The 15,681-nt window shown below is 38.3% G+C and overlaps 1 protein-coding gene across 3 annotated transcripts in view; it reads right to left on the bottom strand.

Moving 5' to 3' along the window:
• Positions 1 to 15,681, bottom strand: part of CD36 (CD36 molecule) — a 74,877-nt gene that overhangs the window by 12,012 nt on the left and 47,184 nt on the right. For 2 of the 3 annotated variants that reach the window (XM_008686180.2, XM_008686178.2), the window contains exons 4-6: positions 6,418 to 6,578; positions 1,932 to 2,079; positions 1,287 to 1,466 (exon numbers count right to left, since the gene is read on the bottom strand). In XM_008686180.2, the coding sequence (XP_008684402.1) occupies positions 1,287 to 1,466; positions 1,932 to 2,079; positions 6,418 to 6,578 (489 nt within the window). The remainder of the gene's footprint in view (positions 1 to 1,286; positions 1,467 to 1,931; positions 2,080 to 6,417; positions 6,579 to 15,681) is intronic. The other variant, XM_008686181.2, reaches the window with a different exon arrangement.

Raw genomic sequence — 15,681 nt, forward strand, 5'->3', positions numbered from 1 at the left:
GCCTTCGGCTCAGGGCGTGATCCTGGCGTTCCAGGATCGAGTCCCACATCGGGCTCCTCCGCTGGGAGCCTGCTTCTTCCTCTCCCACTCCCCCTGCTTGTGTTCCCTCTCTCACTGGCTGTCTCTCTCTGTCGAAATAAATAAATAAAATCTTTAAAAAAAAAAAAAAGATAGAATATAAAAGGCACCTAGAAATAAGTGCTAGAGGTTGAAACAAAGGAAGAAAAACCAGTAACAGAAGTTGACATGATCCGAACTCTAGTACTCTTTGTCTTAGCTAAGCCAGTAAGGCAATTTTGATCACTACTCTTATTATATTGAGGTGAGGGGATATTAAAAAAATACCTATGAGAACAAGGACAGACTTCCAGAGATATTCCAATGGTCTTTTTCTTTCTTTCTAAATGTTATGATCTTTATTAAGTGGATACTAAAAATCAGGCCTACAAAATTAAAAATTAGTCAAGAAATTAAATTAAAAATTAGCCAAAGAAAAAGTTACGAGTTTTTGAGTTAAAAAAAAATAGTAAGAATCTCTGATCCTTTGAGGTTTTCTACATTCATATTTATTGACCTATAGCTTTGCAATCCTAAACACTATCTAAAACTAAAATAATAGCAATGAATTGGAGAATATAACTAATACCACATATAGTGCCAAATCAGCTCACAGTCAAAATTCCAATGTAACAGTTAGTTTGTCCTATTTATAATCCTATATATATAAAAAAACCTTAAGCTATAACTAAGTGCATGGCCGAGTTGGCTTTTTCTTTAACATGCAAACTGGTATTTCATGACAAACTGCATTAAAATAGGACATTGCTGATTTGTCCACCTCATTGTGTGCAAAGGTAGGCTAACTTTTAAATTAATATTAACACAAATTTTAAGAGGTCTGGAGAAGGAGGAATGATAAGATGAATCCATTTAACACAAAAATATATTAAACTTGATTTTTTGAGAAGGGAAGTCAAAACCAAAAATAGAATTCAAAGCCTTATTGGCCTATGACCTATTTTAGGCAACTGTGTATTTCTCAAAGAATGAAAACTTAATAATTAAATTTAAAATGAAGAAGCTGAGATTTCATTAAGTTTTAGATAAGTTTTCCAACCAGGAAAGCTAAAGCCATCTGAGATACAGATTTTTAAAAATTAGGATATTTATTCCCAGATCAGAAATTGTATAAACACACTAAATTATAAAATTATAAATTACCAATGCCATTGTATTTATCCAATTAAAGTATTAAAAAAAATCAACATTCATGTTTGTGTACTCACAGGATAAAACACACCAACTGTTGTGGAAACAGGGTATGGAACCAAACTCAAGAATGGATCCGTATAGCCCCACAAGATCTCTCTCACAGTTCTTTTTTGAAACAAAGAAGATTTTGACTTTTTGATAAGTGAATTGAGTACCACTTGAACAAATGCGTTTGGATAGAGATGGGCTGCAGCCTACCAAAAAAAAAAAAAATCACTGCTTGAGATACCAATTTTAGTACCTATTTAGTATGTAACACATAGATGCATTAAATACTACAATTAAGTTCAATAGGGGAAAAAAAAACCTAACTGTATCTTTAAAATTATTACCCAATCTTGCCAGGATGAAAAATGTAATTTGTCTAATTCCTAGATGATTACATTTCTCTGCCTCAGTGCCAGTCACAAGGAGATATTTAAAGTTAGACCCCATTTTTTTTTAATGATATACTTTAAATGGTCTTCCAATTCAGTTGCTCTGATTTAGTCTTCTTTCCAAACGACCTTATCTCCATTCAAAATAATGACATAGGAATATATATTTTTTTAAATGACAAGGTAAAGAATATCTGATGATAGTTCTATCATGAGATTAACTATAGCCGGTTCTAGAGTATTTCAAAACAAATAATTTGGTTGTTTGTCTAGTCTACTCACCGCCACAGCCAGATTGAGAACAGTGAGAGTGTCATTCTCTGTTCCAACGGAAAGTGAAGGTTCAAAGATGGCACCATTGGGCTGGAGAAAAGAGACTGTGTGGCTCTCAGAGTCGTGGGTTATATTTTCTTTGGCTAGATAACGAACTCTGAAAAACAGAAATCAATAAAATTCAAAATAACTGACTCAAGTGAACAGGTCTCCCATGCCATCCACTCATGTAACAATTTTTGAGTACATAGAATATGTCAGAAATTATAGGGGCGCCTGGGTGGCTCAGTGGTTAAGCATCTGCCTTCGGCTCAGGGCGTGATCCCGGTGTTGTGGCATCGAGCCCCACATCAGGCTCCTCTGCTGGGAGCCTGCTTCTTCCTCTCCCACTCCCCTGCTGTGTTCCCTTTCTCACTGGCTGTCTCTCTGTCAAATAAATAAATAAAATCTTAAAAATGTCAGAAATTATGCTAACCAATTGGTTTAAAATGATAAATAAGCCAATGCTGGGTCTTGGGCAAACTAGAGAAGGGGATCTTAAATCTGCATAGCATGAAAGAAGTAGTAGGTGTTATAATGAAAGTTTTCACAGAGTCTATGGGAAAACCCAGAACAGATACAAATCCAGGTTTAGGATGGCCATGGCGGGAGTAAGGGTCAAGAATTAGGAGAAACGGGGTAGAAAGCCCCATGGTGCATTGTTAGAAATGCAAATTGTTGAATTTGGTTGGATTGCAGAGTGAGAATAAGGAGAATGGTGGGAAATAAAGCCACCAAAATAAGCAAGACCTTATTTGCATCCTATCCTCTAGTATTTAGCCTTTATTGTGAAGGTAAGGAGGAGACAGTAGAAGGGTTCCCATAGGGGAATATTAAGAGTCCCCTTTCTTATATTAGAAAGAATGTTCAATGTACACAGCCTATCCAGCACTGGCTTTTCCGTATTTTCCAGTACTTTAATGAAAAGGAAAGATAACTAATGGAATAAATTCCCATTTTACAGGCCAGTTCCCCTCCCCACTCCTGCCATATTTTAAATACTTCTTAGTTCTAAGCTCCTGGCTGTAAAATCGCTAGGCTGAATGTACCAACTACTTTTTAGGAACATGGTGAAGGGTGATTGGGAAAAAAAAAAATCTGTTGCAAGTACAGGGAATTTACTGAGACAAAATAAGGCATTCATCATTCATTGCATTACCACTTATGTGCATGTCTATACATGAGATGGATAGATAGCTAAGGCGGAGACTGGAAAAACATGGGACTAAAAAAATGTAAAAGCAAGACACAACATTTCGCTCAAGTATAATAAAAATGTAAATTCCTGGGGGCGCCTGGGTGGCTCAGGTGGTTGGGCACCGGACTCTTGATCTCGGCTGGGGTCATGGTCTCAGGATGGTGGGATTCAGCCCCAGGTTGGGCTCCATCCTCAGCTCATGGAGTCCCTTCAAGATCCTCTCTCTTCCTCTCCCACTGGCCCTGCCCTTGCTCCTCCTGTGCACACACGCACACACCTTACTCTCTAAATAAATAAATACTTTGAAAAGAAAGAAAATTCCTGTAGGTTAGGAATTATGAGTATTTTGTATCCCCAAGCACAGTGCCTGATAATATGGTGAGTTAATGAGAAATAATTTTTGGATGAATAAATTAATTAACATCACATTTTTCAAAAGAGTTCACAGTAAGATGGAAAGGTAACTTGTTTTTTACGTAATTTTGTCAAAGCTTTATTATTTATTCTTCTTGGAGTACTGTAGACATACCAGGATATACAAATCTGAAACAGCACCCAGGACAGTCTATTACTAGTCAACCATTTTCTGTTATGTAATTACATCTTAAAATTAGACAACCTGCTATTAACCTTTAGAATTGAAGCACTTTAATTTTCAGGAAGACTTCTGTATGTGTAATAATTGAAACAGCAGCAATGTAAGTGACTCAGATTCTAACTTACTTAAATTGTACTAACAACATTGTGCCAGTAGATGGCATGAAGAGAAAAAGCCTTTACACAGGCCTGTGTTACAGAATGTACTTCTTAAGAGAACATAATCACTCCCTTTTTTTAAAAAAATAGAATGTATACAGGCTTTGCAAAATGTTAATAAGGTCAAAGGGAGAAATCTGCTTTATGTTTTTCCCCAGATTGCTTTCTTTGTACTCCTGCCAAAGCAAAGTAACTTAAAAACAACAAAAAAAGGAGTCATGTTGGATCGGAGAAGACTCTCAAGGAATATACTGACTCTTCATAGAGACAATGAGGTTGCAATACATACAATATCTCAATCCAGGCAATTTCATGCTTTGACCCATGTTATACCTTGTCAATCAAAGTTTCACTGAACTCACTTTAGCAGACATGGGACATCCTTCTACCCTTCCAGTTTCAACTGCATTCAGGGTATAATTTATGTGGAGACAAGTTCGCCACAACCTATTAGCTGTTAGGAAGACTCTGAAATTATTAACTTTTTCTGAAAGGTAACTAGTTGTTTTCCCATTATTTAAGGCATCCAAATAGACACTAATGGCTCTATTTCGGTGACATCATGGGACAGGATGACCCCTAGTTGATTAGAATTTATTGTTTGTAAACTTCAGCTGCGAATCCAACTTCTCTAATTCAGCCTCCCCCTCACTGCCTCTCCAAGTAAATCAAGTACATCCAACCCTTCGTCCCTTGGAGAGAGAGGTTGAAGTCTCCACGAAGGAAATATGTAGTAGCTGTCACCTATCAGAGCAGGCCGCAGGCTGGGTCCACTATTATATTTCTCCGTATCTCAAGTAATATCCTTAAAAATAAAAAACTGTGACCCTCCCCAAAACAGAAATAAAACAGAAAAGGAGTTCTCAAATGCTAAAAACTACTCACTTTCTTCACATGTATTCAGTTCACTCAGGTTATATTTTTTTTAGTAATTTTTCTTAGATTCTCATTAGTTCACATGTGAATTCTAGATTGTCATAAATATACATCATTGTTACAACATTTTGTTTTGGTACAAAATACTCATATAGGCTTTTGATAGTAACATGAGAACTCTAAGAAAATGCAAATATTTTCCAAGTTTTTCTTTGTAACAATGAAAACCAAGTGTTTTTCAATAGCACTGTGAATAGTCACGGACGTGTGCACAGAGACAAGAGGCTTGGGGACAACTGCTAGGACAGAAAAGTCACCAAGCCCTTGGCAGCGTATATATATATCTATCTATCTCACATGCTAGGGCAGCAGGCACTACCTTCACAATGGCCATTATTATGAGTGTGAGTTGTCAATCTAAAAACGTATTAATGTATGAAGTAATAGGTTACATAATTATAGACTATCTAAAACAGATATTAAAACTATGAATTATAAGAAATCGTAAATATGAAATTTTGTGTTATGAATTGATCATGCTATGTAATGAGTTGTTAATTATTCTTGAGGGAAAATCACACATTTGTATAACAAATGAGACAGCAGGACTTAACTATGTTCCCACATGGCTATCATAAATGTATTCCTTATCCTTGGTGATGGTTAGTTGCCTGTAGCACCTCAGTCCCCCCCTTTTCCTACCTTGATAGTTGGAAAAAACACATAGTCTGTAATTTAAAGAAGAAAAAAAAATACATACAAAAATCTAGGAGTCACCAGTTCCGAGGTCTGTACGAACACAGACAAATCACTTTACTTCCCCTGGTGCCAGTTTTTCTGGTTTACAAAATGAAAAGTTCTGGCTAATCGTCCCCCTCTAGTTCTAATACCCGAAGCGTCTATTCAAAGGTGTGTTAAACTATTAGGGAATATAAGATCTAGGAATAATATCTTCAGTCTCAGTCCTGGAAAAAAAAGGATGAAACCACTGAATCAAGACAAACACCCAGCTGACTTGGAACTTAGTTTCAATAGAAATCCTCAGCAGATACTGTAGTTATATAAAATCAGGTAATTGCTGTGGTTTTCAAAATTGGGTATGTACTGCAATCATCCAGAGGGTCTGTAAAACTCGCTGCCGGGCTCCAACCCAAGAGTCGGCCTCATCTGACCTGGGATGAGATCTGAGAATTCGCATTTCTACCAAGTTCCAGGTGAGGCTGATGCTGCTGGGGTGGGAACCACACTTCAAGAACCACTGGTATAAGGCACACATTCAATTTTAGGATTTTAAAATACTCTGGTTTTGAAAATTCTGATAGATTTTGTTCTATTAAGCTTGCATATTTCAGAGTTGCTGAGAATATGTGTCACAAGGACACAACACCTGGGATTTCTTAAATGTAGGGCACTTATTTGATGCCGCCAAATTTCTAATACAAATCCATATTTCTTAAAGTCATTAAATGTTTAGCTTAGGATTCCTCTGTAGGCAGAAACAAAATATTATATGCCACTGGAAAAAATAATTAAGTACATCTGCAAACAACGTCATTTTGCAAGTGGAAGTCTTTTCAGAAACACAAATGGTCGAGGAAAGAATGCCACTTATTCGTGGGGACTCACCTGTATGTGTAAGGACCTCTTTGTTTAACCTTAATTCTGCTGCTGTTCACAACCACTTCCTGTGGGTTTTGCACGTCAAAGATCCAAAACTGTCTATAAACTTCTGTGCCTGTTTTAACCCAATTTTGATAGGCAATTGTACCTTCTTCGAGTACAACTTGCTATGAAAAAGAAAACAAGTTTGCGTTATTTCTTTATAGTAAATACGGGCTCTTCTGGGAGTTTAGAGCTTCTGGTTAGCCACTAAAAGGACCAAGCTCAAGGACCCTATTCAGGAGAACTTCTGCAAACTTGCCATACAATTGCAACAGACGTGTTTTCAACAGATTATTATAGCGACCTCTTTCAGTCAACCTTTGTAAAGGGAATCAGCGTGTGGTACTGCAGAGATGGCTGCTGATTTAAAGGCCAATGGTTGGCAAGCTTTAGAGTGACTCTCTGGTCATATTGCAACAGTTATAACAAAATGTATTAAGCAAATTTTATTAAACCTGTTCCAAAAAGTTCCTATCAGCTTGAACATTAACTTCTCTTCTGCCCTCAGTTAGACTGAGGAGACAAAGCAGAAGAACTGAGAAAAATCTGGCAGTATTGAAAGCTTTAACTTTTCTTCAAAAGTTGCACACTTCAGAGGATGATCACTTAACATTTATTAAATTAAGAAAAAAAAGTTTTTCGATGAAAAAATTTGACTTCTCTTCAAAATCTTCAATCCTGGGGCAACTGGGTGGCTTAGTCGATTAAGCATCCAACTCTTAATTTTGGCTCAGGTCATGATTTCAGAGTCGTCAGATCAAACCCCGAGTTGGGCTCTATGCTGGGTGTGGAGCCTGCTTAAGATTTTCTCTCTCCCTCTCCACACCACCCCCCCCCCCGCCCCGACCAGCTGCTCACACACTTTCTCTTCTCTCTCTCAAAATCCTTGTCAATCCCTAACTCAATATATTTGTGGCAACTGAATAGGACATGTTTCCAAAAGCTACAACAGTCTAACATTAAGTTACTACTTTTAGAATAAAACGATGAAACAAGGAAGTTGTCTTATTAGTCTTTTGTGGAAGTCATTACAAATCATCAATGCGCCATGTAGTGAAGCTAAACAAGTGGAAAAAGTACCAATGACAGAATCACAAAACCCTATATTAGAAATCTGTTCCCTTGTTTTAGATGCTGTGTGACTAGTGGAAAGTCACCAGACCCCTCAGGGTCAGTTTCATTATCTATTCATTGAGGGAGTTAGAGATGCTCTCCCAGTTTCTGTCCCTGGCTTTCACTCCCTGAGCCACAAGTCTGTAAAGCTATGGTAACCAGAGCAAACGAAGGTGAGATGGTAGCAGGCAGTATTTCCAATTAAATACCTTGGGAAGAATGCCCGGAATGGAAAGCTCCATCTTTGTGCTTGAGGAAGAGGAAGAAAAGTATTTCACAGAAAATGAGCCCAAACAGACCCATGAATTCAGGAACAATCTGACCTATTTGTTTGCCTCACCAGGAAGCATCAATTCATAGAACAATGATTTGGGAAAGGACACTGAACATTATCACATCTTCCAGGCGAGCACACTGAGGCTCTGAGGAAATATGTGGCTGGCCCATGGGCACTCTAATAGCAGCAGAACCATCATAAAAATCCTATTCTTGACTCTTAGACTAGTTCTCTTTTACACCATGCTATTACTGTCTCTTTTTTTTTTTCCTTTCTGTCACCTCTACACTTAGTTGGTAGAAGTCAAACTAAGTTTCATGCATATTCAGGATATATTACTTATTGCTTAATGCAGTGAATAAGGAAATTCCTTAGAGAAGAACAGGGCACGAAGCTAAAATGCTATTACAAAACCCCAGGCTGTTGCAATGCGTTTTCCCTGGGCTCACTGGAGCTGCTAACACCGTGTTAGACGATTACTTTTTACAACCACTTGTCCTTGGAAAACTTTTTATTAGCTCCCCAAAAGTCTTATTTCCAATACTAACAAACTCAAGACAGAGTAACATACGATGAAGTATTATGGCTACTCTTCTAAATGTAAACGTATTTGATGAGGGTGTTGGCGCTGAAAGCTACGATAATGTGCCAATTTCAAGAGACTGTATGAGGGGAAGATACACATGAACATACACATTACTACTCTTGCACTATATGAATCTTAGGGACTAAGGCAATAGCAATTATTTATCATATAACTCTTAAGGCACACATTTTACTTTAGTTCTTAACGAAAGAAACTCAGTAAATGTTTATAGAATTGAAAAGGAACTGTGATGGAAGGTACTTGGCAGGGCAGAAAACCTAACTCTGAGGTGTGTGCATTTAATATCAAGAGACTGTCACAGTGTATCATGCCTTTCTCCTAAAGGCCAGGAATCACTCTGCCTTATTTGTTGATCAGGAGATTTTGGGGGGGGGGGGGGCGCCTGGGTGGCTCAGTCGTTAAGCATCTGCCTTCAGCTCAGGTCATGATCTCAGGGTCCTGAGATCGAGCCCTGCATCTGGCTCCCTGCTCAGCAGGAGGCCTGCTTCTCCCTCTCCCACCCCCCCTGTTTGTGTTCCCTCTCTCACTGTCTCTGTCAAATAAATAAATAAAATCTTAAAAAAAAAAAAAGGAGGTATTTTTTTTTAAATGGGAAAGTTGGAACACACAAAAAAATTGAAATGAATGCATTGAGTTATCCACTGTTAGAGTTAGGGTCATCTAACCCCATCTCTATTTTTTTCAGTGGTAGAAACAAGTCCTGGAGAAAACAGATGGCAGAGTCAATGTTATGTGACGATTTAGTAGCAGGTAATAGAGAAATTATGTCTTCTTACTCCAATCTTGTGTAGTTTCCATAATGCCATGGTTTGATCAGAGACAAAGAGAAAAAATACTGAAACAGTCAAAATAGGAATACTTTTCTTCTGATCCTAACACTAGTCTATATATTAGAAAATTGTATAGCCGCTTGGGTACCAAGACCACATATGCCACAAGTCCCTCTAATTTTAAAAGGAACAAAGGATTTTATGTCATTTGTGACTTTAAAAGGCCTAGATTTTGGGGCGCCTGGGTAGCGCAGTCGTTAAAGCGTCTGCCTTCGGCTCAGGGCGTGATCCTGGCGATCTGGGATCGAGTCCCACATCAGGCTCCTCCGCTATGAGCCTGCTTCTTCCTCTCCCACTCCCCCTGCTGTGTTCCCTCTCTCGCTGGCTGTCTCTCTGTCACATAAATAAATAAAATCTTTAAAAAAAAAAAAAAAAAAAAGGCCTAGATTTTAAGTTGGATTTGGGCTATCTAGCCTATTTTGCAAATCTTTCACTAAATTTGAAGTGTAGAGTCAATAATTATGTACATGAAAAAATAATTTAAGGTCCTCTCACTTGGCAGATGTGCCCATCAGCATCTGTCCCTGACCTTAAGCATGCAGTCTATCCAACCCCACTACTGACTGGATTCCGACCTGATGGCTTTCCTGTGGCAAGAACTCCAGCTGGGTTGAAAGCTACTGGCGTTGTAACTTCTATTTTGCTACACTAATTTGGAAACAGATGTTTGGAACAGCAATATCTTCCATCTAGTTACATACCCACTTGATTATTGCTGTTGCAGGAAAACAGTGCTCACCACCACCCCTGGCAACTTTGGTGTAATTATTAAAATGCCCTTGATATCCTCCTATGTGTGGAGTATGTAGAGTACCAGTGCAGCAAATATGTTGTCCCGGGGCGCCTGGGCAGCGCGGTCGTTAAGCGTCTGCCTTCGGCTCAGGGCGTGATCCCGGCGCTCAGGGATCGAGTCCCACATCGGGCTCCTCCACTGGGAGCCTGCTTCTTCCCCTCCCACTCCCCCTGCTGTGTTCCCTCTCTCGCTGGCTGTCTCTCTGTCACATAAATAAATAAAATCTTTTTAAAAAAAATATGTTGTCCCATTTCTCAAGGACCTTATAAAGTACTAACAGAATGATGTGTAGCAGATTTTAGTCTAGGACTTAGATTCCCGTATCTTATTCCCACCCTGAACAAGTAATGTGACTTCCTCCAACAAAGCAGAGTGAAATGTTTAAGAATGACACTGAATCCTATGGGTTTAGTCCCCAGTTTGGTCCTGTGCTAACCATTGAAACTTAGGCAGGTTATTTAATTTCTCTATACCTCAGTTTCCTTATCTGTAAAATGGGGATAAAAAGAATAGTATTAGGTTGAACCACATGAAATTAGTATTTTTGAAACTCAACGTAAGTTGAATATAGTTTAGTTGAATATTTATCCTCCTAGTTATAGAGATGAATAAATGTGAGCACTGAGAACAGGGTTAGCACATAGCTAGCAACATTCAGTAAATGTTAGCTGTTATTCTCATACAAATCCTATCCACCCTTTGGAGGGAGAATTCTAACATCATTTACTCTCCAGACTGCTTGAATTGTCTCATTCATAGCATTTTCTGTCTCAACCAGTCATGTGGTGATAACTCATGCAGTATTCTCTGACACTTTTCTGCTATTTAGTCATTTTAAAATTTATTCTCACCGCAGTGACATTAAGACTTCCTTAAAATGCAGAAACATACTGAAAATAGTCTTCACCCTCCCCACTCACTACCACAATTCATTCCTTTTAGGACCAGTTATAAGCCATTTCCTCACATGCAAAAAGATTTGTGCATGCATTATGCACCCGCGTGTGTGCACGTGAGCGTGTGTGCGCCGCACACAGAAAGACACTGGATTATGGTGTTAGTGGCAGTTGTGCTAACAGTCAAAGAGCAGCTTCAGCCTCAAGTCATCAACTGAAACCCAGGATGAGATTTAGTGAAACCCAGGAAATTAGCCTCCAAAAACTGATGTGAAAACAATATGGGACATTGTGCGTTCGGCATGAGTACTAAATCGATGTTGATATGTTGATACACCTGGGATGGGAGGAAGAAAGTTACATATATGTGCCTATTTCTGGAAACACTGGTTTTAAGTAATTTTATTATTGCAGTTAAAATGCAAATATATGTAGTGTTTAATCCATTTTTATACCTCTACTTTAAACTTTACTTTGGACTGTGCCATGTTCATGTTCTTGTTCTCACATATTGTCATCAACATTAAATGATTTCTACAAATTATTTTTTCATACCTGGAAATAATACAAGCTGATATTATAAAGTAATATAAATGTTGTATTATTTAAAATATGGACTATCAAGTCAAATATGGGCTATTTTAATAAACAAATTATTATTTCAATTTATTTTATCTGAAGTCATGTCTTACCAGCTACTAAAGGATCGGTCTCTTTAAGAATAGGCAAAAGAAATGATGGTATAACTGAGTGATGGCATAATTTAACATTAGTCTTTTAGGAGAAAAGAAAAGAAAGCTTTGATTTCCTTCTAGGTGTTCAATACTTAATATCATAGGGAAATTAAGATTTATTTAAAATTACCAATGTTATATAAAATTCAGAAAACATTTATCAAGTGATATTAACAATGTCAAGTAACAAATTATCTTTTGTAAATGCTGGCAGAACTTTGACCTTTTTCCAAAGTGCTGTGGTAGTTTCCACATTTGTGATAGCTGATGCCATTGACTCTGTCTATCTGTGCATGATTGCATAAACCTGCTGGCTCCACAGATCTCTCTTAGGAATCAAAGGCAAAAGTACTGGTAAGAAAGTATTCAGCTGTTATCCATAAAAAGCATGAAGTCCCTAGAAAACATCCCTCAGAAACAGAGTTAAATGAATGTTTGTGTACATATACATGCACACCCATATATATAAAAAAAGTAAAATTTCTGGACTATTTTAGACCATTTCAAGTGCCATCAGGGTGCTGTTTTCTGTGATATCATTTCAATTAAGTTTATATCCAGCTCCACTTTAGAAATGAGATAACAGCATGGGATGCTTTTTCAAGTAACCATTTTAATTTTTTTAAAGGATGCTTGTATGCAGGTAATAACTTGCCCAATTTGCTGTTAGTCAATTAAATGAAGAAAGTAATCTTCAGTGAGTTTCAGTAGTAAACCAAAACCAGAACTAAAATTTTTATATATTTGCAAAACAACAGCTCTAACCTAAGTGCTTCTGAGGCAGGGGTAAGGCGCTTGGCTCTGTGGGTTTACACATAATTCAGAGATTTGACTCCTACTCTATGTCAAGCAGATACATGTTGCAATCGTATCTTTAGAACAGTTTTGTAAACTGAGGAAAAATGCGACAGCCTAGTATAAGGAAAGGAAAAGTCCCAGCATCTCTCTAGGGCTAAACTGACAAGATCCACATGGCTATATGGAAATCTGAGAGCAAAACCAGGCTTGGTCTTAAATGTACCAGAGATTCAGACCGTTGAAGGGATTCTGATGATTAGTCTGAGTCTATGGATATGTGGCAGGCATACGATATAAACTATCATTTAAGAGTTTTTTAGAACTCATTCTTCATCAAATCTCAGTTTTGTGCCTCTTCCTCCATTTAGGGTCTAGATTCATGCTGCCGCCCTTGTTTTGTAAAAGGTTGCACAAATAGAAGAAGAAGGAGGGGGGGGGAGGGGGAGGAGGAGACGACGACGAGGACGACGACGACTGAGGAGGAGAAAGAAGAGAAAGTACTCCATTTCTTTGTTGCATCCTACCCTATTAAATTTGTTACCCTGCCCTACTGAATTTATATCTTTAAGAACCTTCATGACCATGTTCTAACCATTATTTCCTGAATTTTCATCTGCCAGAGAGCATATTATTCTCTTTCCTTGAGTGCTGGCCTCCCATTAACTTCCAAATGAATTACACTCTTCTGTTTTTATTTCTTCACATACAATTATTTGTTCTTGTCTTACCTCTGAATTATGCATAAAACCTGTAGTGACCTCTCTGCTTTTTTTGTCTCCACACTCAAGCTCTTGAGAAAGCACATCAACTGTTTGGCTTTATCTGTAATCTCTCTAGCAATGATCAATCTGAGTTCTGACCTTTGAAATACATGCTGATGTTCACATCAAAACACTCATAAAACCTCAGTCTTTTTTTGTCTCCTAAGGTATACATCTCTCCTAATAGCTCGGCTGGACATCTTTAAGTATTTTTACCCTCTCTCCTAATTTAGTTCCATGTGCAAACTGCACTGCACTCCATCACCCATTATTTTCCTAGTACTCCACCACGCTAGCCCAGAGTGCCTTTGTGATACCATGTGCAGACTGTGCGGAGATCTTCCTAAGAGGGAGTCTTAAGTTCTCCCTGAAAGTGACCATGTCCTACAGAGTTCTTCCTTGTTCTCCTGTTTTTGGCCTCCTCCCTCTCCACCCCTTCTACTGTAGCATCATGGTGCACAGGACCGGGTGTGATCTAATCTCTGCTTGCACGTTGTCTAGCTTTGGGAACAGACTCCCTCCTTCTGGCCACATGAGTTGGCAAATTGATCTGAGGTCTTGTGACTAAAATGGGTAAAACAATAGCTTCGCATAGAGATCTGCAAAGATTGAGCTGGTGTCTATGAAGCCCTCGGCGGCACTAACTAAATGCTAGCCATGTGATGTCAATCTCTAAATGCAGGTTTTGTTATCTCTTTACACCTCCCAGAAACACCCACCAACTACTGCCTATCACATAGTCAGTCATTCTTCTGCCTGATCTTGGAAGCGTCCTAAATTTTACCCAATGTTGTTTTTCTAATCATCTCTTTGGTTGATCCCATATTTGGGGCACATTTTCTATATTCTGCCTTCCCTCTTCACAGCAGTTAGTTGCATTTTCACGACTTTTTCCATAATATTAATCAGTCCTCTGAGGCCCTTATTGCAGCCCTGTTTGGACTTTCAAAATCCTATGTTTGTTCCAGTCCACAGGTTCACCTTTCTGAAGTTACTGAATATTCTGAGACAGTCCTCTTTCTAAGTAGCATTTTCCCATATTATATACTAGGCTTGCAGTTCTATGTTGGTATGATACAATTTTCCCCAGTTAAATCATACTTGTTAAGGTAAAACATTTTACTCTCTGTCACTATACAAAAGCACATTTTTGACATCTCAGAACTCTTATTTTCTCAAGATTAAGTATTATGAATGTAGAGATAAATGTTAAACACTTAAAATAGACGTTAGCACGTCACACAACATTGAACGGAGAGGCTATCTGTACTATTATTGTTGAATGAAGAAGAAAAAGATAAATGATCAATATTTGGCTACTGAACATCAATTATGTGTCAGAAAAAATAGTCTAAAATGCTGCACAGTGGGAGGTTATTGTGACTTTCCCTTCCGGAGACTTTCCCAAAAGATACATTATAGTCTGTGTGTTAGCACAGAAAATGATTCTGTTCGCTCTCCACAGAAGATCCAGAAGGCAAGCGCAGTAGCAGGAAGAGGACCATGCAATGGGATTCCATCTCACATGGTCACATAAGCCCCACCTCACCAGCATCTGCTTGTCTCTATTGAACTGGATCATAAATAATAGCAAGAAAACTGGGAATTCCAAGAAAGGGGGGTGATATTCCATTTACAAAATATTTTTAAGGTTAAATGCATGGGGTTGAAGATTTGCCATCTGTTAGCAATAGAAAAGCTAGAAATGCCTATATTATTATTGAGCAAATAGAGCACTTATATATATATAGAATATATATATAGGAGCCATTACCTCAAAAATGTCCTACTGTCCTATCTTCTATACTAAGACAATGGCTATAGTGAGACAATTTCTTTTAAGATTTTATTTATTTATTTGACAGAGAGAAAGAGCACAAACAGGAGAGCAGCAGAGGGAGAAACAGGCTCCCCGCTGAGCAGGGAGCCCAATGCAAGACTTGATCCCAGGACCCTAGGATGATGACCTGATCCGAAGGCAGACGCTTAACCGACTGAGCCACCCAGGTGCCCTGAGACAATTTCTTTTAATTTTAAAACCACTATCATTTGTGGCTATAGAAAGAAATAGTGGAAAATAGTAGCTTCTTGTCATGAATAACTGGATTTGAAATTAATTCATATTAATTTGTCACTTCAGTCAATGCCTCAGTGAAATAAAATGATATTTATTTATACTCCTTGTAAGAGCAAGAGGTCAACGGGATGAATGGATGAGAGAAGTCAAGGTTTGGGCACTAACAGAAATTTCCATATAAATTGGTAGGTCTAGCCCATCTTATGATTGGATTCTTGTCGTTCTCCATGGTGTACTGTGCTCATTAACCCTCTGCCTGGGCCACTGCCATCTAGCCAGGCCCTAAGCTGAGGCCAGCACTCAGATATGTTTTATCTGGCAAGCATTATATGTAAAAAACTG

Source organism: Ursus maritimus, unplaced genomic scaffold, assembly GCF_017311325.1.
Source record: "Ursus maritimus isolate PB19 unplaced genomic scaffold, ASM1731132v1 scaffold_3, whole genome shotgun sequence".
In the NCBI taxonomy this organism is placed as follows: domain Eukaryota; kingdom Metazoa; phylum Chordata; class Mammalia; order Carnivora; family Ursidae; genus Ursus; species Ursus maritimus.